Source organism: Xenopus laevis, chromosome 9_10L (assembly GCF_017654675.1).
Source record: "Xenopus laevis strain J_2021 chromosome 9_10L, Xenopus_laevis_v10.1, whole genome shotgun sequence".
Classification (NCBI taxonomy): Eukaryota; Metazoa; Chordata; class Amphibia; order Anura; family Pipidae; genus Xenopus; species Xenopus laevis.
The window spans coordinates 5,029,565-5,053,291 of NC_054387.1; the positions used below are offsets into that span (position 1 = coordinate 5,029,565).

General features: G+C 44.7%; 1 protein-coding gene across 1 annotated transcript in view; it reads left to right on the plus strand.

Annotated features, from left to right (window-relative positions):
• The first annotated feature begins 9,077 nt into the window (after positions 1-9,077).
• The window catches only part of fam171a2.L (family with sequence similarity 171 member A2 L homeolog), a 15,917-nt gene continuing 1,267 nt past the window's right edge, over positions 9,078-23,727 (plus strand). Inside the window, 8 exon segments of the mRNA NM_001127876.1 lie at positions 9,078-9,240; positions 14,169-14,396; positions 15,370-15,462; positions 17,238-17,402; positions 22,110-22,286; positions 22,386-22,502; positions 22,941-23,064; positions 23,169-23,727. The exon segment at positions 23,169-23,727 is cut by the window's right edge and continues 1,267 nt beyond it. Coding sequence (NP_001121348.1) covers positions 9,102-9,240; positions 14,169-14,396; positions 15,370-15,462; positions 17,238-17,402; positions 22,110-22,286; positions 22,386-22,502; positions 22,941-23,064; positions 23,169-23,727 — 1,602 coding nt within the window. The 5' untranslated portion in view covers positions 9,078-9,101.

The window sequence follows — 23,727 nt, forward strand, 5'->3', positions numbered from 1 at the left end:
TAAGGATTGATATATTAGGGTGAGCAGGGTCACAATAGTTCATATGGGTGGGGCGATATAGATGAAGATGATATTACTCGATCAGTCTCTCTTTATTTTATTGGGGGATTTATGTATAGGCACTCGTTATATCTCAGACCTCTATGGCCAACTTTCTAATTTAATTGGGACTCGTCAAGATCGCTACTCACTAAGGAGCAAATTGTTCACCACTATTTATCGTGAGGCAGTGGACTAGTAAAGAGAAAGCATATTAATGAACTCGAGTCACATATTTTTAATTATGTGAGGATGTACTGAGTCGCAATATTATTAAAATTAGACAGATCCAGGAGTATATGTGAGGGATGATAAAGATGATTATAAACGACAGGTCACTTTTATATAAGGTTTGGGATGTACACGCTAGTGATATAGAAGCACTCACATATTGTTAATACTGGGGGTATGTAGCTAGAGATGATAAAGAGACACAATTCTCGCACCGCTGAATTGGGATGTAAGATGAATATAAGAACTATGTTCACTATTGTCCACTTGGGAGATGTTAAGGAATGACATAGAACAGATATGACATCCCCACTATTTATTGGGCGTTGCGCATACTGCTCAAGATGATTAGTATCTGCTTGAGAATTTAAAGAACTAGTCCAACAATCTCAATTTTGTGGGAAAATGATAGAGATGACTCACTCAAGTCAGTCTCGACCTGAGTTAGTATAGGGAGTGATAATCACAGAGTTGACTTATAGATTTGAAACTCACTATTCATGTGGGGGATGTGTGCAAGGTACTGGCGAAGGCAGTTATGATATAGACCACTACACGAGCGTTATAATAATTTCGGGCGCGACTCGTTAAGATGATTATAAAGATTAACGAGTCACATTATTATATTTGGGGGTATGTTGACCACGACTCGCATATTATGTATCAAGTCAATGTTATTCGGGCGGCGCATGATAATGCCACATACGACACGCTCACGCTATTACCCATCGGGGGATGGTGACAGGATATGATATAGAACCCTCACTATTTATTCTCTGTGGTGTTGGATGGTCACAGATAAGTAAAGACACTGCTCTACCCTACCTTCTGGCTTATGGAGGGGAGAGATGTTAAGAGATGAATACTGACAGGTGGCAGTAACTTGGTGAAATACCTGGCTTCGGGATGTATATGATGAGAGTATTTCTGACAGTCACATCTATTGGGGGATGTGAGAGAGTGAACTATATTGACAGCTCACGCTCTTTTTCTATGTGGTGGGGAGTGATAAAAGAGCGATAGAGCAGCTAGACCCACTATTTATATGCGCGCGGTTCATTGGTTAAGGATGCATATAGGACAGTCACTATTATTGAGAGTGAGATGTACAGATGATATAGCACTACGCTCTACTATTCTCATCTGGGGATGTATATAAGACTGATATAGAATCAGTTGCCATACAGGGTATTCTCACTCTGGTGGGATGTATTAGATCCGTAGGACATAAGACAGGGTCACCTAATATTATCTGGGTGGGATTGTTAGAGTGTTACTCACCGACAGCTCACTTACTCTATTGGGGGGCATGTTCTACCTATCAACAGATGATATTACGACACTCTAACACATATTCTATTGGGCCAAACGGGAGTAAAAGATGATATATGACAGCTCACTATTTATTGGGGGGATGTAAAAGATGATATAGACAGTCACTATTTATTGGGGATGTAAGATGATATAGACAGTCACTATTTATTGGGGGATTGTAAGAATGATATAGACAAGTCACTATTTATTGGGGGGATGTAAGATGATATAGACAGTCAAATGTATTGTTATTGGGGGATGTAAGATGATATAGACAGTCACTATTTATTGGCGGGATGTAAGAGAATATGCAGTCACTATTTATTGGGGGATGTAAGATGACTAGGATATACTATTATGGGGATTAAGATGATATAGACAGTCATATTTATGGGGATGGAGATAAAGATGAGATATAGACAGTCATATTTATTGGGATGTAATATATATAGACAGTCACTATTATGGGGATGTAGATGATTGACATCACGTATTTTTTGGGATGTAGTGATAGAAGTCACTATTTTGGGATGTAAGATGATTAGACAGTCATATTGATAATTGAGAAGATGTAGATAAGATAAGACAATCAACTTTTATTGGGATGTAAGAGATATAGACGTCACTAATTGGGATGTAAGATGATTGACAGTACATATTACTTGGATGTAAGGTAATGACGCCCTTTATTATAAAATATAGAAGTTCTATTTATTGGATTACCGATGATATAGGTCCTGTTTATATGCGGTCAATATTTCTCGGCATGTAGTCAGAAACGATGTGCAGATGCAGAACATTACTCAGGGGTGCCAGATATTAAAGGGGAAATATAACTCTCTTTCTGACAATGTAGAAAGATCTCTCTTTCTGTTGGATGTAGAAAGAGGTGCATGAACGCTATAGGGGTTATTTATTAAAGTCCGAATTCCAAAACCTGAACAATTCGTGTTTTCTTTCGCTATAAAATTCGATTTATTTTTTTTTAGTGAAAAAAAAAAAAACCTCAAATCTTTTGGGAAAATCCGGCATCACAGAACTACCGAGTTTGCATATAAGTCAATGGGAGAAGTCCCGAAGATATCCTGATCTGCCCTTGGATTTATCGGTTTTCGGGCAAAAATCTGAAAAGAACTGAGTTGTTGGGTGGAAAAACCGAAAAATTAAAACAATTAGTTTTTACACAATTTTTTCGGGGTTTTTCCTGGACAGGAAATTTTCAGGAAAATCTATTGATAAATAAGGGAAAAAAACCTGCGCAAATTTGGTCAGAGTAATTTTCAGAAAACGAGATTAATTCGTATTTTGATAAATGGGCCTCCCCGTGAATGTTCAAACATAAATATATATTTTTACAGACTTACCTGATTCCACAGATGTCCCAACCTTGTCCCGTTGGGAAGCGATGGATTCTGGGACTTGAAGTCCCTCCGCTTTCCATAGTGGGTGCTGCACAGATTCTCCGGCACGAGGAGGGAGTCCCAGAATCCATCACTTCCCAATGAGACAAGGTGAGGGAAGGGCTTGGGTCTGGTCCCTGTGAGCTCACACTCAGACACAAAGCAATGGTTACATAAATGGTTTTATAAATAAAAAAGTTACAAGATAAACTGATTAAATAGATACATGAATTGATACAAATGAATATAATGCTACAAGCAGTCCTTATAGGGAATACATTCGTTTTTATATTTACATTTATATCTATGTGTACCCAATGATTTTAATTTAATACACAGTTCACATTAATTGTGGATATGAATACAATTGTGGGGACTGAGCTGGTTTAACTCTCTCTCTCCTTATTAACCCTTATGTTGCCCCCTGCAGCGCAAAGATGAAGGCGATGAATCGGGATCCAGTTCCAAGAATTGTTCCGACTCGGACTTTAATTAGCTGGAATGTCATGTCTGGAGCTTCAGAACAAGGAAGATTCTGTTCCGTCTCCCCGCTTTAGCCTGGGGGGGTATGAAGCCTGGCAGGGAATGTGTGGGGCACTTTGCAGGGATGCCTCCGGCTGACAGTTGCCTATTAGAAGGATAACGGCACGTTTGGGTTTCCTTTGTTGCAAGAGAATTGGCTGCTTTAGTGCGTTTGTGGAGTTTCTGTTTATGGATCATCATCATCATGTTGTACTAACACCACTGTCTTCTATTAACAGCCCCGGTGTCCTGTTGTCTGGCTAATCCCTTCGACATTGCATTTGCTTTCCCCCTGCACATTATTGGCTTCCCCCACTCAGGTACGTGGTCTCTTTCATATCCCTGTCCCCCCCTCCTCTTCCCCCCCCATGATCCAACCCGTTTTTTATCCTGTTTCTGGTTCCGTTCTCTGTGCTTTAAAGGAACAGTTCAGTGTAAAAATAAAAACTGGGTAAATAGATAACAAATGTATCTAATATAGTTAGTTAGGCAAAAATGTAATGTATAAAGGCTGGAGTGACTGGATGTGTAACATAATAGCCAGAACACTACTTCCTGCTTTTCAGCTCTCTTGCTTTCCACTGATTGGTTACCAGGCAGTAACCAATCAGTGAGTTGAGGGTGGGGCACATGGGACATAACTGTTGCTTTTGAATCTGAGCTGAATGCTGAGGATCAATTACAAACTCACTGAACAGTTATGTCCCATGTGGCCCCCCTTATAGTCACTGACTAACTCAGAGTTATAGAGCTGAAAAGCAGGAAGTAGTGTTCTGGCTATTATGTTAGACATCCACTCACTCCAGCCTTTATACAATACATTTTCGACTAACTAACTATATTAGATACATTTTTTATTTTGCACATCCTATTTATTTACCCACTGAACTGTTCCTTTAACCTGTATATATCCCAGATATGAGCAGCACCTTATGGCCGGAGCAGCACCCAGCACAGAGGTGCCATATCTGCACAGCCCGGGTGGCTATAAGATTGGCCCTATATGTTATATGGGGGGACTGGCATGAGGGAGGGGTCACATATGTATAACCCCCCCCTTTTTTTTTTTTTTTGCCATTGTTGCTTATTTAGGAAGATATGTTTATTTTTGTTATGGACAGTTACAAGTTAATAAATTGTATATTTAGTTAATTTCTATTTTATCTGAATTTTCTGGTCGTTCACCTTTCTGCAATTAGCCTGCGGCCAGAGCTCGTTGCTGATTGGTTGAGCCAGGTTATTCTATTAAATTGATATATTACTAATGTTTGTGCATCTGATGCGGGATTGGGTCCTGCTTAGGAAAAGGGTCTGAAGCACATGGTGGGGCTGTGGGGGAAATGGATTGTTTGGGGGGTGTAGAGGGGCATGAGACTGGCACTCACCCTTTCCCTGCCGGTGCCCTCAATGTATATTCCTGCTGTGTATTTGTGGGGGGAATGGATTAGAGTAAATACTCGTTATTTGGCCACAGGGAGATTTACTTGGTCTAATTGGTTCTATATGTTGTGACTTACGCCTTCCTATTATAAGGTATTATTAATATCCTTTATATAGCGCTGACATATGCTGTAGTGCTTTTGTCAGGTCACAAGGGGCCCCTGGCGACTTTCAGGGTTTAGTGGGGGGCTGAGAAACAGGCGAGTGAATGGCCCAGTCAGGAGTAGGACACCAAAGGTATTAGGGATGCACCAAATCCAGGATTCGGCCAAGATTCAGCCTTTTTCAGCAGGATTTGGTTTCGGTTGAATCCTTCTGCTGAATTGGAATTTGCATATGCAAATTAGGGGCGGGGAGGGAAATCTCATGACTTTTTGTCACAAAACAAGGAAGTAAAAACTGTTTTCCCCTTCCCATCCCTTATTAGGATTTGGTTCAGAATTCAACCAAATCTTTAGTGAAGGATTTAGAGGTTCGGCTGAATCCAAAATAGTGGATTTGGTGCATCCCTAAAATATACACAAGCGGGGGGTCAGACAAGCCAAGGGACTGGCACGGTACAGTTTGGGCCAACGGGACTAGAACTGTAACTGGGAAATTCACAAGCTCTTGGGCTCAGTTCTACAGTAGCTGTTAGTAAATCTCCCAGTCCAACGTGACGGATCCTGGAGTCTCACAGCCAATATTGACTGACACTTCCCACGTCGGGCTGAGACAGTTATGGGGTGAGACAGTTATGGGCTGAGAGATTTATGGGGTGAGAGATTTATGGGTCGCTGGTTGATTGGCTGAAGGGCTGGTTGGACAAGTGAACACAACAAGCAATTGGGAGCTGACTTGTTTAACCCTTTCATGTGCCAAATGCAAACTGGAAAAGCCAAACCAGGGAAACCTCCATTGCGCTGAATATCAGCCGATTGATCTCCACTCGTTGGCAATTAATTGTAAAAAGATCTCTCCGTGGAAGCCCTAGTGTGTGTCCATCAGTGGTATGGACTAATGGCACCCACAGTTTATTATAAGAAAAAAATATGTGGGGCTTAGGTGTTTGTATGAAGAATGTCCCCCTATTCCCCTCCTTCCAGGAAACAGAATGTGATACAATTATAAGGGGATCTCTGATTCATCTCATACAGCTGAGAGACTCTTGTGTCTGCCTACTTCCCCTTGCTTTATACACACACACATATATATATATATTTACTTTACACACACACACACATATATGTATATATATATATATATATATATATATATATATATACATACATATATACTTACTTTATACACACACACACACACATATATATATATATAGTAATCCGTAGAATCAGGAATGCACACTGGGAATTTAAAATATCTTCATCTTTATTAAATCATCTTTAAAAAGAACAGGTCAACGTTTCGGTCCCCTGCTTGGACCTTTATCAAGACCCAGAATCTTATTTAAAATCACTTTAATAGTTAAAAGCAAAAAAAATTAACCAATCAGTGAACAGCCTCATTTTGGTGCATGACATCACAGGAACTCCTTCCTTCAATAGGTTAATTATATCTGTGTATACTTTTTAAACATCTATGCAACAAAAGTATCCAGAAAACACACACTATATCGTTTTATTACAATGTTGTTAAAATGTTGCAACTACAGAAGTTATCTCTGGCTAAGGAAACAGGAGAGGGAACAATATTCATTCAATCCATGTGGTGAAAGAGTATTTAATTTTTTTAATCCAAAAGACCTCCCTCTGTAGTAATACCTTTGATCTGTCTCCTCCTCTGCTTAAGGGGGGGACATGATCAATCGCAATATATTTAAATGTAGGGAGTCTGTGGCCCATTTCTAAATAATGTTTCGATACAGGCTTATTGGTCTTACCATCTCTAAACGCCACACTTATTGCAGACCTGTGTCCATCCATTCTCAACCTGAGCGTTAGATCAGTTTTCCCTACATATGACAGACCACATGGACAGGTGATCAAATAAATGACATGAGTTGTTAAACAAGTGATATGATGTCTAATAGCAAATCGTTCACCTGTATGTGGGTGTGTGAAACTACTACCTGGATTCATAAACCGACATGATGTGCAGGTGGGACACCTAAAACATCCATGTTTTCTGTCTGGGAGCCAACTATTACTAGCTCCTTGGTAGCAATTCAATGGGTCAGTTTTAACTAACAAATCCTTTAAGTTAGTTCCTCTCTTGTATCCAACCATTGGTGGATTTGGAATTTTTGCAGACAAGCAGTGATCAGATTTAATAATATTCCAATTCTTTTTGATACTTTTACAGATCTCTCTAGAGGTTCCATTGTATGTGGTACTAAATATTAAATTTGGAGGCTCCCTAGTAGTTGTAACTGAATTACTCGTCCTATCCTTAGCAGTTTTTAAAGCTCGCTTAAGTACCTTAACGGGATATCCTTTCTGTCTAAAGCGCTCCCAAATATCATTGATCTGACTAGATCTACGTCCCTCCTCGGTATTATTCCTCAATACCCTACAAAACTGTGAAATTGGTAGGGAACACTTAGTGGCCCAGGGGTGGTCACTATTATAGTGAAGTAAAACATTTTTGTCCGTTTTTTTACGGTATAGGGTGTACCCTAACCTTGTCCCTTTACGAAAAATCTGCACATCCAGAAAATTAACATACTCCTCGTGTATATTAAAAGTAAATTTGACTGGGGATGGTAGACCATTCAAACACTCTACCATATCATTAAATTCAGCAAGGGACCCCCGCCATATTATCAGCATATCATCGATAAAGCGCTTAAAGAACAATAGTTTCTCACCATAATCGTGAATAATGTTAGTAGTCTCAAACTGATGCATGTATAAATTTGCATATGCTGGTGCCATGGCCGCTCCCATTGCTGTCCCTGCAATCTGTAAAAAATAATCCTGTTCAAATCGAAAATAATTAAGATGTAAAGTTAATTGCAATAATTCCAGGACAAAAGCTATGGGAGGGCCATTATATGCTTCAAATTCACGCAAAGAGCGTCTCACACAATCGATACCCTCAGTGTGTGGAATTATGGTATACAGGCTGACCACATCCATACTCGCTAAAAATATAGGGCCATCATCTGGTAGTACTATATTGTCTAAGCATTTAAGGAGATGTGGGGTGTCCCTTAAGTAAGTGGAAGTACTTTGAACTACATATATATATATATATATATATATATATATATATATAAGTATATAAGTATATAAGTATGTATACTTCATACACACACACATATATATATACTTACTTTACACGCACACACACACACACACAATCCTTTGTGAAGATTGGGCCGAACTGAATCCACATATGCAAATTAGGGGTGGGAAGGGGAAAACATTCTTTACTTACTTGTTTTGTGACATAAAGTCACGCAATTTCCCTTCCCGTCCCTAATTTGCATATGCAAATTCAGATTGGGTTCAGCCGGCAGAAGGATTCGGCCGAATTCGAATATTGCTGAAAAAAGCCAAATCCTGTTTTTGGTGCATCCATAATATATATATATATATATACTTGCTCATCAGTTCTAATAGCTGCTTAATGATGTCACTTGGATCATTTGATTTAGAGTGTGTGTGTGTTACAAAGAATAATATATATATATGTATTTATATTTGGTACAATAATAATATATATATGTATTTATATTTGGTATAATAATAATAATAAAGATGTGTATTTATAATATGATATAATGTGTGTGTGTGAGAGCTGCCATGCTGCTTGATGTGTCTGTTCTGTTAGACTCTGTAGGAAGGTAATTGGGAGCCCCAGACATTATTAGTCTCGCTGTCACTGGGAGCTGAGAGTTACAATGGTATAGAAATAAAACAGGGAGGACTGAATGGCCTTTTCATGCTGCAGATGCGACAAATGCGCGGCGTATTTATTGCAGCGTTTTCTCTTTCTCTAGTCGCGCTATTCCAGGACTGGCCGGCAGGTGGCGCTGCTGTGTAGGTGACTGGAGAGCGCAGCCGTCACGTGACGTGCATTCTAGTCTTTGTCCAGCGGGTGGCGCTGCGGGTGATTGAAGGAGAATAGGGGAGGCGTGTCCGGGAGAGGCAGAGAGGGCGGGGCGGTGCAGCGAGCAGTGAGTGTGCGGGGGATGGAGGGCTGACAGGAGGCATGGGGAGAGCTCTGGACTCGGGGATGTCGGCTGGGGGGCCCCCGGGCTCATTGTCGCTGCTCCTTGTGCTGTTGCTGCTGCTGAGCTGCGGGGGGAAATCCCTGGGCAAATCTCTGCTGGAGGTGTCGGTGCCTCAGGGTAAGTGACAGACAATGGGGGGACATTGGGGTCCTCACTCCTTTCTCTTCTTTTGGCGGGGGGGGGGGAGGGGCCGCTCTTCTCTCATTGGTGCAATTGACATGAGAACTGGGGGGGGCTCCATTGTACTGATGACGTCATGGGGGTTATATCACGTCACATGTTACTGGGGGGCCCCTCTCTCATCTCTTCCTTTTCACTCCCATCACTTCACGCTGCTCGGACATCACAGGGTTAATCGTGAGCAGCTCGTTCTCTTCTCATTCATTAATTATTAATTCATTAGTCATCACATCCACTTGTCACACACTGTCTGTTTATTACATATTTATTTATATTTATTATTCACCCTCATATTCTCCTCCCAGATCTGCCCCTTACTGTCTGTTTATTACATATATATATAATACACAAAAGCCTTGAATATCTTGTAAATTATATCCTTATAAACGGTGAGTAGTGACGTCATCAGTTATAAACAGTGAGTAGTGATGTCATTTCTGTCACATGACTCACTGAAACTTGTGTATTATAATAAATAAAGTACCCCCAGTTGCAAAATATGAGGATATTAGAAGTTACCTTGGAGTTCCATGACCTGTATAAAAACACTCGGCCTTCGGCCTCGTACTTTTATATGGTCATGAAACTCCTCAGTGACTTATAATATCCTTATATTTTACAAGAGGGGCTACTTTATTCACTATATAAATATTTATTATTCACCCTAATATTCTCCTCCCAGCTCTGTCCCTTACTGTGTATTTAATATACATCAGCTAAACATTCTCCTTACAGCTGTGTGACTTTAGGGTCAGGGCTCACACTCAAATTCAGGGAGGTTAGTCGCCCGGTGATAAATCTCCTCTTCTTCGGGCGACTAATCTCCCCGAACTGCCTCCCGCCAGCTACAATGTAAATCGCCGGCGGGATGGCGCTTGGGAGCGATTTGTTTTCCAAAGTCCGAACTCACGAGGAAACTTCGGGCGACTTTGGAAAACAAATCACTCCAAGTGCCATCCTGCCGGCGATTTACATTGTAGCTGGCGGGAGGCATTTTGGGGAGATTAGTCGCCCGAAGAAGAGGAGATTTGTCACTGGGCGATTAATTTCCCCGAATCTGAGCGTGTGTCTCTGAGCATATTTCAGATCTCTCTGCTTTAATAAATACTAGAAGTTTTCTCACATTCCTGGGTACATTGGGTTTTTCTACAGACTCTGCCCATAAAGCTGCCCATAGACATATAGATCTACATCGGACGTCCCCATCTCCACTGACCAGTCAGACCAAATAAAGAAGTAAAAGAACAGATGAGCCGATGTTCTGCCCCTGACAGTAATCCTACGATAATCAAATCTGGTGACAGTCTCCATCGACCAATGACCCATCTCCGCTGGATGAAAAATGTCGGGACTCTCCACACATGGTCCGAAAATCATACGAAACGGAGATTCATACAATCAAATCTCTGCGTCTATGGGCAGCTTTACTGCGAGACAATAGAGAGCGGCTACTTGTTTGTCTGGGCGGCAACCTGAGCCCGAGGGAAAAGTCTCTTTCTGTGGCTTCATCTGTGTCACCCCAGATCTGTGTCATTCTGTATTTTATATATATATATGTATCTGTGTGATTGTATTATATATATATATATATATATAGTGAATAAAGTACCCCCTATTGTAAATTATAAGGATATTATAAGTCACAGGTCACGGAACCCCGAGGTAACTTCTAATATCCTCATATTTTTCAACAATTGGAACTTTATTTATTATAATACACAATTGTCATGTGACAAAAATGACATCACTACTCACCGTTAATAACTGATGACATCACTAGTCACCGTTTATAAGGATATAATTTACAAGATAATCATGGCTTTTGTCTATTATATGTTTATATATATATATATATATGTGATTCTGTATTTTATATATATATATATATATATATATATATATATGCGAGATATATAATATACAGTTTCCTTACACTGATGGGCTGTGTCCATGCTGAGAAATAGCTCAGACAGGAGCCCCGAATTATCCCCCCATATCCCAGAATCAGCTGTCTCTCATCTCAGCTGTCTCTCATGTCAGCTGTCTCTCATCTCAGCTGTCTCTGCAGGGAGGGCGTTGGAAGGGGCTGTGTTTGTGGTTACATTCTCCTTACAGCTGTCACTTGGGGGTCTGCACATGCTCTCCATTATACTGATTACACTAAAGCCGTTTGTACTGCAACTCCCAGCAGCCTCCGTCAGCCTTGGGCTGTTGGTGAATTGTGGGGGGGCCATGCAGCTTTGTGGGGTGCAGTCGGAGGCAGTTGATAAAGGAAATGTGAGGCCAAGACTAGAGAGGGTGCCGGGTGCGGCTGAGACTCCCAGAGTAGGAGACGTGGGGATGGGGCTGGTTGTTTCGGGGGTGAGGGGGAAGGGACTGTGTTTGTCAGAGCTTGGGGGGGTCAGACTTGGAAATGAGAATGAGTCGGGATAAGGGGAAGCAAAGAACAAAGCAGCCTGACAGAAATAGTAGTGCGGCCGTGGATCCGCTTCCCAGAACTGCTGATACAATTGCCTCTCTGATCAGAGCAAAGTTTCTAACTGCCTCCCATGCGTCTGTCATCTCACAGACCCAACTGTCACCTTGAGACACCGCATGGCAGCACCCTCGCCCGTCTCCTGCTCTGATTGGCTGTCGCTGGGAAGGAAATGAGGAGCAGACGCGGCAGTTGCACCTGTCTGTCTCGTTGCCTTGTCCTGCACCTAATGCACCTAATCCGTATCATTCTATGTCTTACATAAAGCACCAACATGTTCCGCAGCGATGTACAATAGAAGGTGCAGCAATTAGACCGACTGGAGATAGGGCCTTGCTCATTAGAGCGTTTTCCTGGGGTCTGTATGTCTCCTGCCTGTAATGCCGGGCCCGGTCCAACCCAATTGTTCTACTTCTTCCCCATCCCCAGCTCTCCCTTTGTTCTGCCGATCTTCCCTCCTCCTCCTCCTCCTCCTCCGCTGCTTCTCCCACTTCCCACCCATGTGTCACCTCCCTCTTCTTATTCTCTCTCTGTCTCCTGAATCCCCCACCCTTTACCCTCTCTCTCTCTCATTCATTCTCTCTCTCTTCTTATTCTCTCTCTGTCTCCTGAATCCCCCACCCTTTACTCTCTCTCATTTGTTCTCTCTCTCTTCTTATTCTGTCTCCTGAATCCCCCACCCCTATATCTCTCATTCTCTGTCTCTATTCTTATTCTCTCTCTGTCTCCTGAATCCTCCTCCCCTAACTATCTCTCTCTCACCCATTGTCTCTGCCTCTCTTCTTATTCTCTCTCTGTCTCCTCAATCCCCCCCCCTCTCTCTGTATTTCTCTCGTGTTCTTTTATTCTCATCCTTCCTGTTTATTTCTCTTATTCCTCCATCATTCTCCCGTCTCTCCTGCAATGTCAATCCTGTGATTTTGGAAGAAATGAATGAGACTGTTACCATGGCAACAGGAACTCTCTGCCATTCCACGCTGCCCAATGAATGCCCAGCCCAGAGGCCCAAGTCCTCTAACTTACCTTCAGCCCTTTCTCCCATAGTAACCCATGGACCCATTCATGGAGGGTAGATGGAGCAGTAGGAAGAGTTACAGAGGGATGGATAGAGCAGTAGGAGGAGTTACTGGAGGGTAGATGGAGTAGTAGGAGGAGTTACTGGAGGGTAGATGGAGTAGTAGGAGGAGTTACTGGAGGGTAGATGGAGTAGTAGGAGGAGTTACTGGAGGGTAGATGGAGTAGTAGGAGGCGTTACTGGAGGGTAGATGGAGTAGTAGGAGGAGTTACTGGAGGGTAGATGGAGTAGTAGGAGGAGTTACTGGAGGGTAGATGGAGTAGTAGGAGGCGTTACTGGAGGGTAGATGGAGTAGTAGGAGGAGTTACTAGAGGGTAGATGGAGTAGTTTGAGGAGTTACGGGAGGGTTGCTAGGCTCCAAATTCCCCTAGCGACCATGCATTGATTTGAATAAGAGACGGGAATATGAATAGGAGAGGCCTGAATAGAAAGAGGAGGAATAAAAAGTAGCAATAACAATACATTTGTAGCCTTACAGAGCATTTGTTTTTTAGATGGGGTCAGTGACCCCCATTTGAAAGCTGGAAAGAGTCAGAAGAAGAAGGCAAATAATTAAAAAACTTTTAAAAAAAATAAAAGAAAAAAAGTGTAGACCATCTGAAACGTTGCTTAGGATTAGCCATTCTATAACAAACTAAAAATTTAGTTAAAGGAGAAAGAAAGCTACAAAAAGCAGTTTAGATAGATTAGCCACAATAGTACAAGATATAACACTATATTTATTCTGTATAAAGCTTTACCATACCTGAGTAAACAGCTCTAGAAACTCTCTCTGTTTGTTTAGGATAGCAGCTGCCATATTAGCTTGGTGTGACATCACTTCCTGCCTGAGTCTCTCCCTGCTCACTCATAGCTCTGGGCTCAGATTACAGCAGGGAGGGAGAGAGGAGCAAACTGAGCATGCTCAAGCCCAAGCCCTGGAGGTTTAAGCTGAAAACAGGAAGTCTGATACAGAAGCCCATGAGTACACAATAGAAGGAAAGAAATGTGCTGTTTCTTTTGACAGAGGACTCAGAGCAGCATTACTTTGAGGGTTTACTGGTGTATTTATATAGACCTTTCTGATAAAACTCACTTATCTTATAAAACTTATCTCCTTTAAAGTTGAACCACCCCTTTAAAGATCCCATATCTGGAAACCACCAGGTCTTGAGCATTCTGGATAATGGATCCTATACCTGTATCTTAAACAATTTAAATGCACATAATAGGATGAAATAATGGGTGTTCTAGAATGGCCTATTCTTAGCAACTTTTCAATTGGCCTTTTTGTTCTGAATTATTTCATATTTCTTGCCTCTTTCTGTTTTGCAGAAGTCCAAATTAAAGTGCAAGTCTATGAGAGCACGGACCTGTCGCCTTTGGCCTCAGCAGCCGTGGAAATATTCGGCAATCAGAGCGCTCTGGCTTCGGGGGTCAGCGACCCAGATGGAACGGCCGTATTGGGCATCAGCTACAGACTGGGAACCTGGGTCCTTGTTACGGCCACCAAGAGAGGCTTCATCACCAACTCTGTTCCCTGGCGCGTGGACAGACTCCCACGTAAGCTCCGACACCCCCTGGGCATGTGGGCTTTAACCTTCATAGAACCGCCCCCTCATTGTAATTGGCTGCAAACGGTGACCCCCTCATTGTAATTGGCTGCAATGGGACTCCATAGAAAACGGCAGCACCCGACTCCTCTGTGTAAACTGTCAGGTCTATCCCATGTTCTTCTAGTGATTGTTGAACTGCAAATCCCAGCATGACTGTATAGCCTCCTGCTGAGACTATTAATGTACAGATATAGCAGCTTGTAATGTACATTCCCTGAAAATAACCGTCCTGTCATTATTATCTTTATTATTATCATTATTATCTTTATAATACACAAAAGTCATGCATATCCTGTAAATGATACCCTTATAAACCGTGACTAGTGATGTCATCAGTTATAATCGGTCAGTAGTGATGTCATTGATTATCATTGGAGCTTAGTGATGTCATCTCTGTCACATGACTCAGACACTTGTGTATTATAATAAATAAAGTTCCCCTTTTGTAAAATATGAGGATATTAGAAGTCACCTCGGAGTTCCATGATCTGTATATTGGGCCTGGTGTTTTTATATGATCAAGGAACTCCTCAGTGACTTCTAATATCCTTATTATACTTTATTCACTATATTATCATTATTATTTCCAATAAGTGAGCGGGGCTGCCCCTGTTTATGGAGGATAAGACCCCGTTATCTCCCTGTACATTTTCTGCAGTTGTTTCCCTGCCCTTTTCCGTTCCCTTTATTTTGTCTCTGATTTCCCAGCGGATGTGTCTGGTTTCCTCCTGACTTTCTGTTCATAATGGGATTAATCCTCCCCACATCTTCCCTTCTGTTTCCTTCAGTTCTAATTATCCCAGAACTTCTCCTGCTGACTCTGCACCCGAATTGTTTTTTATTCCCTCCCAACCTTCCCTGGCTCTTCTCTCTAATAAAACCAACCCCTCTATTCAGTTTTAACTCTAATTGTGTTGCAGTTTATGCCTCGGTCAGTCTCTACCTGTTACCTGAGCGACCCGCCACTCTCATTTTATATGAAGATATTGTGCAGATCTTGCTGGGCTCCCCAGGTAAGTGACCACACACCCCCATACTATGCTCCCCATGTATGTGGCCAAACCCCTATACTGGGCTCCCCATGTATGTGGCCAAACCCCTATACTGGGCTCCCCATGTATGTGGCCAAACCCCTATACTGGGCTCCCCAGGTAAGTGGCCACACACCCCAATACTGGGCTCCCCAGGTAAGTGGCCACACACCCCTATACTGGGCTCCCCAGGTAGGTGGCCACACACCCCTATACTGGGCTCCCCAGGTAGGTGGCCACACACCCCAATACTGGGCTCCCCAGGTAAGTGGCCACACACCCCTATACCGGGCTCCCCAGGTAAGTGGCCACACACCCCAATACTGGGCTCCCCAGGTAAGTGGCCACACACCCCAATACTGGGCTCCCCAGGTAAGTGGCCACATACCCCAATACTGGGCTCCCCAGGTAAGTGGCCACACACCCCAATACTGAGCTCCCCAGGTAAGTGGCCACACACCCCAATACTGGGCTCCCCAGGTAAGTGGCCACACACCCCATGCCGGAGCCTCTGTGCAGTCACGTGTTGTTGACAAGTTAAAGGGGGTGGTTCACCTTCAAACAACTAGTTGGTTTTAGACAGTTCACCAGAAAAAACAACCTTTTCCAATTACTTTTTATTTTCTATGTGTGACAGTTTTTCTAATATTGAAATGTAAAGTGTCATTTTTATCTTTCTAAGGGCAGAGACACACGGGCAGATTCAGGGAGATTAGTCGCACGGCGACAAATCTCTTCTTTGGGGCAACTAATCTCCCAAACTGCCTTCCCGCCGACTAGAATGTAAATCACCGGGGGATGGCACTTGGAGCGCTTCCTTTTTCGAAGTCGCCCGAAGTTTCTTTGTGAGTGCCATCCCGCCGGTGATTTTCATTCTAGCCGACGGGAAAGCAGTTTGGGGAGATTAGTCACTCCGAAGAAGAGGAGATTTGTGGCCGATTGTCGAGATTTATCTCCCCGAATTTGACCGTGTGCCTCTGCCCTAAAGCAGCTCTGGGGTCGGCGACTCTTTAACTGATCTAAATTGATACATTTAGTTGATACATTTCTTATCTTTGTCCCTGCGAGTTACATTACAGGCAGTTGTTAGACTTGATACAATAGTTACTGATACTCCAGAGATGAGAAATGGATCAACTAATTGTAGCAACTAATTGTAACAGTTTAGAGCAGGGGGGCCCAAAAGGTAAATGGGGATCCACCAGTTGACCTTTAGTTGGTGACCAGTAGATCTCAAGACACTGTCAGCTTGTCTGTATCACCCTCCTGTTTCATTCTTCTCATTCAGATATTTATTCTGTTACATTACATAGAAATAGTTGTTTGTTATATCAATTCTCTCAAATCCGTATAATATTTAAGTCGTATTTTCCATGGAACAGAAAGCCAACAATACTTTTATGGATGTAGATCCTAATGGGACAACATCACTAGAAGTAGAATTACTGAGCCGCCAGACTCACCAGAGAAAGGGTCACAGGGTCATTGGATTTTGGAAACACAGTAGGAAATAAACAATGGGAAGTAACTTAAAAAAAGTCTTTCTTTCTGGGGAACAATCTGAAAAAAGCGTTTGGAAGGCGATTAACCCCTTTAAGTGGCAGTTGAGTTAAACAGAGTGGGAATGTGATGATGATGATGAAGATGATGAATGGTCAGTGGATGTTGCCCGTAAGCCCTGGTACTTGTTGTTTAGCCCTGGGCCCTTTCTGTTTGGCGCCAGTAACTGACCCCCCGAGCCATGTTTGTGCCCTCAGGTGTGCGCAGTCAGCCCTCGGTCCAGTTCCAGAGAAAATCCGCCCGCCTGCCCCGATCCTCCACCTACAACCAGCTGACCTCTTCCCTCACAACCGCCAGCAACCTGCACCACATGAGAGGATTCCCAGCATTCATTGGGACAGAGCTGGAGAGCACCAATGGAGGTAAGTGACCCGGCTGAGACAACACAAACCAGGGCGATTTCCCGTCTTAATAATATTAAAGGGGTGGTTCTTCTCCAAGTTAACTTTTAGTATGTTATAAACTGGCTAATTCTAAGCAACTGGCCTTCATTATTTATTTTTAATAAAATTTTAATTGTTTGCCTTCCGACTTTCCAGCTTTCAAATGGGGCTCACTGGTTCTGGGCTGGGATTCAAAATAGGCCCTGGCATTTCCAGTAAACAGAGGCCCAGACAGCCCCCACCAGCCCACTAAATAGTGACTGTCTGTGGCATCTTGGCAGCCCCTCTAGCATTTGCCACAACTCACAGATTTGTCAGTCTGAGCTTGGGGGTCACTGACCCCATCTAACAAAAACAAATGCTCTGTAAGGGTCAGGGCTCACAGGCAGATTCAGGGAGATTAGTCGCTCAGTACAAATCTCCTCTTCTTCCAGGCGACTAATCTCCCTGAACTGCCTCCCCGCAGACTGTAGAATGTAAATGGCCGGCGGGATGGCACTCAGCCATTCGTTTTCCGAAGTTTCCTTGTCAGGCAACTTCGGGCGACTTACATTTAGCCAGCAGGAAGGCTGTTCAGGGAAACTAATCTCCCCAAATCTGCCTGTGTGCCCCGACCCTTAGGCTACAAACGTATTGGTATTGCTACTTAATCGAACGTCCTTTGGGGGGACACAGGGACCACTGGGTTAAGCTCCTCCAACCAGGAGGCAGGACACTGACAATTAAAAAGGCTCCTCCTCCCCTTCCATAAATCCCCTGTGCTTAACCCTTGCTCGGTATTTTCAGTGTCCTCGAATTAGAGGTAGGAAGTTGGTCTCTAGGGAGACCCAACACAAGGATTGCTTCAGTCAGTGGCTGAGACAGGAGTCTAGGACAGACCTGAGCTCTAGGAGTTAGCCCCCCCCCCACCTCTGTACAGGTCATACGACTTGCTGACAAGTGGACCACCCGGGCCTGTAGGATTCCCCCCCCCCTGGTGATAGGGCGGAACACAGAGGGGCCATGCAGAGGTACTTTATAGAGGGCTCAAGGACAGGTGGGTGGAGTCTTTCAGAGCAGGTATAAAGGGGGTGCACTGCGGTAAGTGCGAGAGGCGGGAGCAGACACCGAGGTACTGAGTCTGGTCTCTGTCACTACCTGACTTTGAAGCTGAGGCCCTAGGTATCTACTAGCCCTGGCCACTTACCCAGCTGAGCCCCGATACAGGAGGAGCCTACGTCCTAGGGTATGTGTGAGGGACTCGGTTTCTCAGAGTTGCGCATCTCTTTGGTCGCGTGCAGCAGTGACGTCAGCCCTCCTCTTCCACCGCCTGATTGGCCATTTTCTGCGCTCATCTCCTGGACTCTTTAGGACCATGTTCTCCTGCGGCATCTGCACCCAACAGGATTAACGGCTTGTTCTCCAACTGGGAAGTAGATAACAGGGCAGCAGGCTCACTCCTCACAACTGCAGCGGGTATGGGGGTGGAGCCCATTGTGTGCAACCTAAAGGGTTACAGAATAACGGGAAAAATGTCCCCCAGGGATGGGAAGACCAAACCCCCGGCCTCGGTCACTTACTTCACATGTGCCTCTTGTAAGGCTGAACTGTCTAAGGGACAGGACGAGCCCATTTGTGTGGCCTGTACAGCTGCTGGGGAGCAGTCCTCTGCCTCCACTGCCCCTACAGAAAGCAGCACAGGACATTTCCTTCCCTCTAACGAATCTCTGCTGGGGAGTCTCCTGCTTCTAGTGACTCAGCCCCTGGCTAACCTGCAGGACATCACAAGCCTTTCCTCTTCCCTGGACAAGTTTATTTATCCAAACACGCAGCAGAATTCCCTCGTTGTCCTCTGCCCAGTGTTTGTGTGCGAGTGCAGACACCTGTGTTTTAAGTGTCCAGAAGCCTAGTCCCTTCTGGAACCCGTCTGTGAGAAATTCTATCAGGGCTTGTGTAGGATCCAATGGATATGGCGTTGATTGCACCAACCTATGAAGAGTCTCCATACTCGGTGGTAGACCCTTGTGGTAGACGGTCTTTGTGCCTGAGGAGTATGTTGATTGCATTCAGTGAGAACCCATGCTGTGTCCACCACCGGGTCTCAACAGCCAGATTATTGAAAGGAGCATAGCGATATTGGGGTGATTGATAGGCCCCTGTGTTAGTAAGTCTGGGTGCATTGGTAGTCGTCATGGTCTTACTGCTGACAATTGTACAAGATCTGAGTACCACACTCTGTTGGGCCAGTTTGGCGCAATAAGGATTACTGTTGTGTCGCTTTGTTTTACCTTAGAATAGAAATACACTGGCACTCAAGGCAACTTAAATGCAGGGTTACCCCTTGCTGGTTTATTTGGTGTGAACGTGCAAAGTTTCAGGTGAACCTCTTTATCATGCTTGATAAAGGGGTTCGCCCCGAAACGTTGCACGTTCGTAGCAAATAAACCAGCAAGGGGTAACCCTGCATTGACCAGCCTTGAGTGCCAGTGTATTTCTATTCTATGGTATATTGGAGGTTGCCGTACTCTTAGCACTTTGAACCTTTTGTTGGACACCATGTGGTTCAATGGTTTTAGATTGAGAACAGGCCTGAAAGTTCCTTCTTTCTTCCTTCCTTACTAGGAAGAGGTTTCAGTAAAAGCCCTTGAACCTGTGGTGAAATAGGACCTCTACTATCACCTCTGTGCCGAGTAAGTTGTGATTGTATTCTCTGTGGTGCTGCCGTAGTAAGTATGAACTTGTGAGTGGGAGGAAAAGGGAATCTTGTAGCCTTGTTGAATTTTGGTGAGAACCCAGGTGTCTCCCATTGACCCAAATATCTGTGTAGTCTTCCCCCCACTGCCTGTCCCTTCCGCCTGGAGTCAGACAGAGCCGGGCTTGGCTGTTGCCAGTTTCTTTGTGTTCCGGTTCTGTTGGTTCCAGGCAGGTCTGACACGTTTGTTACCTTGTTCATTGTGGGATGCCCTGGAGTTGGAGCGAAAGGGACAAAAAGGTCTGGTTTGTTGGCTTCATCCTCTTTTGCCTGAGAATATGCTCTGGTTATCAAACGTATGCTCTCCTGTTGACTCCACGTGGTTATCTAGTGGGTCCGTAAAAGCGGCCTCTTCCGCTGGTATCGCTGTGTGTTTGGAGAGACGAGCTACTGCCCAATCAACCTTGGGGGACCTATCCCATTTCTTTTTGTATTCTTGTGGTACTGGAAAGGTCTTAAAAAAGTCTCTGGGTGAGTTCAATGAGCCTGTTTGTTTGGTTCCACTCGGCCTCAACTGCCTGTTTAACTGACCTGAATACTGGAAAAGTTGGTCTATGGCCCCCTAATAGTTAGTCTGCTTTGGAAAGGGGAAATGTCTCACCCCTAATCTCTATAGTCTGTAACATTTGCCTTAGTAGCTTCTTAGACATTAGAATCACTGTCTGTTGTGGCCTCTGAATGGTCAGATCTATCAGACGTCAGTTCAGGGTGTTTCCTCCTCTGACTCTGAAATGAACCCCCTCCTCTGATTCAGAAGAGTCTGAGAGAATGGCTGGTGTTTTGCGTTTTTTTTGTGTGGCCGCTAGCCGTGGTTGGTTGTGGTGGCTGCACTAAATTCATAATCCATTGGAGAAATTCTCCAGATTGTTGTGGTTGTGGCCCTGGGTTCCGATTCCTTGGCTTGGGTGCTACACCCTGCGCGGCTACTGGCGGTGCCTGTGATGTATATGGGGTGCCTGACGTATATGGGGTACCCATTGTAGGTGTAATAGAGTCCCTGGTATAATCTCCCGTAGCGGGACTATTTGGAATTAAAGGTTCCTCCTCTGACTGTTGGGGGGATAAGACTGGTGGCTCTTGTGGATCGGTGGTCTTAGTAGGTTTGCAATCAGAACAGTCATTTTTTTTGGTCCTTTTGAGGGAATGTTTCCATGTTCTGTATTTCTGAGCTGATGTTCCTCTGCTGTCCCCTTCAGACATGCGGAAAAGAAGTGCTCATCTCCCTTACCTTGCTGGTAACTTCCCTGGACGCTACATTTGAAAGCTCTGGGTGGAGCCAGCAGATATAGTGAGGGGCCTTGAGTCATTGATCTTTCTGTCCTGCCTCCAGTGGTGAATCAAGACAAAACCCTAACGTCTGCACTGACAGGAGGGACGACTATAGAAAACGGACTGGCTCTATCATTTAGCCGAGAGAGAGCGGCCGCACGGATCATTCCCACCTTCTCCCAGTGAAGCTGCCGAGGGACGAGCGGAGGGAAGTTCTCTCCGGATGACGCCATATTCACGTGGCTGCAGATAGTTACGTGGCCTCAAATGCTCTCCCAGCGCATGGCAGGGTGTGGCCCCCGGGGGACTCGTACAGTGCCGGATGAAGCATCAGATTTGAATCAGCAGAAACTAATAAAGCCTGAAATCAACAGGCCAGATGTCTGTGTCGCTCTGCTGAGAGTTCTCAGTGATGTGAAGGAAGCGGCTGAGATATTGAGCCAGAAGAACCTGCTTTGATTCCAATCTCAGATCCAAATGAGATAAAGTTGGGTGCACTCAGGCAGAATGGGGGCCCAGAACCAGCTTTGGGAAAGGGCAATTGCTAATGTGGGGAGGCGTGGGCAAAAGGGGCATGTTAGCTAAATGCTACCTACTGATTGGTTGCTGAGGGTTACTAGAACTTGATCACAGATTGGACATGTCTACATCTGCTCTTTCAATTCTCTTTAATCCCCTTTTTCCAGGTAACACAAGTTGGGTGGAGCTTCTCCCGGTGGCGGCTGTCAGCATCCATCTGTTCAGCGGCAACGGATCTGAAGTTCATGTCTCCGGTCCCGTCCAGTTGTCTCTCCCTGTCCCCCCCGAGTCTGGGTTGACTACGTCGAGCAGTGTCCCTGCCTGGAGATACGAGCCGAAAGCCGGTACGTTCTCAGAATTAGGAACGCGAAATAGATGCGGAAATCTGGATATAGTAAGAAACATCTACTTCTGGTCTGATTTATAACGTTTCCATTCTGTAGGTCTGTGGATCCGGAGCGGGATGGGTTTGGTGAGAAGAGACGGCCAGCAACTTTACTGGTCCTTTGTGTCCCCCAAACTCGGATACTGGGCAGCGGCAATTCCCTCTTCAGGGCGAGGTGAGACTTCGCTCTGTTGGACGGTGCTCCGATCCTCTGCACGATAAGATAAAGTTTTGGGGTAGAAAAAGGGTTTGGGCTGCTCTAGATTCACCCCCTGCGTGTTCTCCTTAGTGCAGCTCCATTTTAATATACCGGGTGCTCTGCCACCAGCGTTCCCACCATAGTCAGATCTGCTCGAGGATAGAAAGGTGACACTCTGGTTAAAAAAAAAAAGTGTTTTATTGCAACAGGTCACAAATCAACATCACTCGATGCGTTTGGGGAGCAACTCCCTTAATCATAGGCTTATCAGAGCCGGAGTGCCGTCTTTCTATCCTCTTGAGCAAAGTTTTGGGGTGCTGATCTTTGAGACAGGTGTCTTCACACCCACTGCAGTTCACCCCAAAAACCTGCTCCCTGATGTTGTATCTCACTGTGCACCATGTTCCCTCCTAGGTCTGCTGTCCCTAATGAGCGGCATGGACATTGCTGGGTATCACACAATCTTCCTGCTCTCTATTCTGGGAGCTTTGGCTCTGCTGGTGCTCATCCTGCTCTGCCTCCTCATCTATTACTGCAGGTACCGCTTGTTTCTCCCTTGCTCCTTCCTTGCTCCACTTCTCCCATCTCCTCTTTTTCAGCTCACATCTATTGTATTCCTCATTCTCTGTTATTCCTTTGCAGGCGACGATGTTTGAAACCGAGGCAACAGCACCACAAACTCCAACTTTTGGGTCTGTCAGAACCCAAACGTGACCAGGCGACCTCCACTTCCCACATTAACCTCATCAGCACCAGCCACTTGGATTCCTCTTCCACGACCGACAGCGACCTGCGTACTCCGGTACTGAGATCCGCCTACTCGTCCCGAGAGGACTTTTGCAAATCCGGAGGTCGCTCTTCCCTCCAACATTCGGCCGACACGCTTCCTCTGAGGCCCGGCTCTAGGGAGGAATATCCGCTAAAGTCTGCCCGATCCGGCGACTTGTTGGAGTCAGAAGATTTCAAAAGAGGCTACGGTTCGAGCGGCAAGGGGCAGCAGAGGAGAAGAGGTGGCAGAGGAGGGGTTCGAGATCCTCCGCCGTCGCCTCCACCGCTCCCTCCTCCCTTCAAACACGTCATAGGGGATTCCAAGCCTCCGGATTATCTGATGACTCAGTCGGCAGATCCCCTTTCGCGCCCTACCTCCCTTACGCAGCCCGGGCAGCTTATATTTTGCGGATCCATCGACCATATGAAGGAG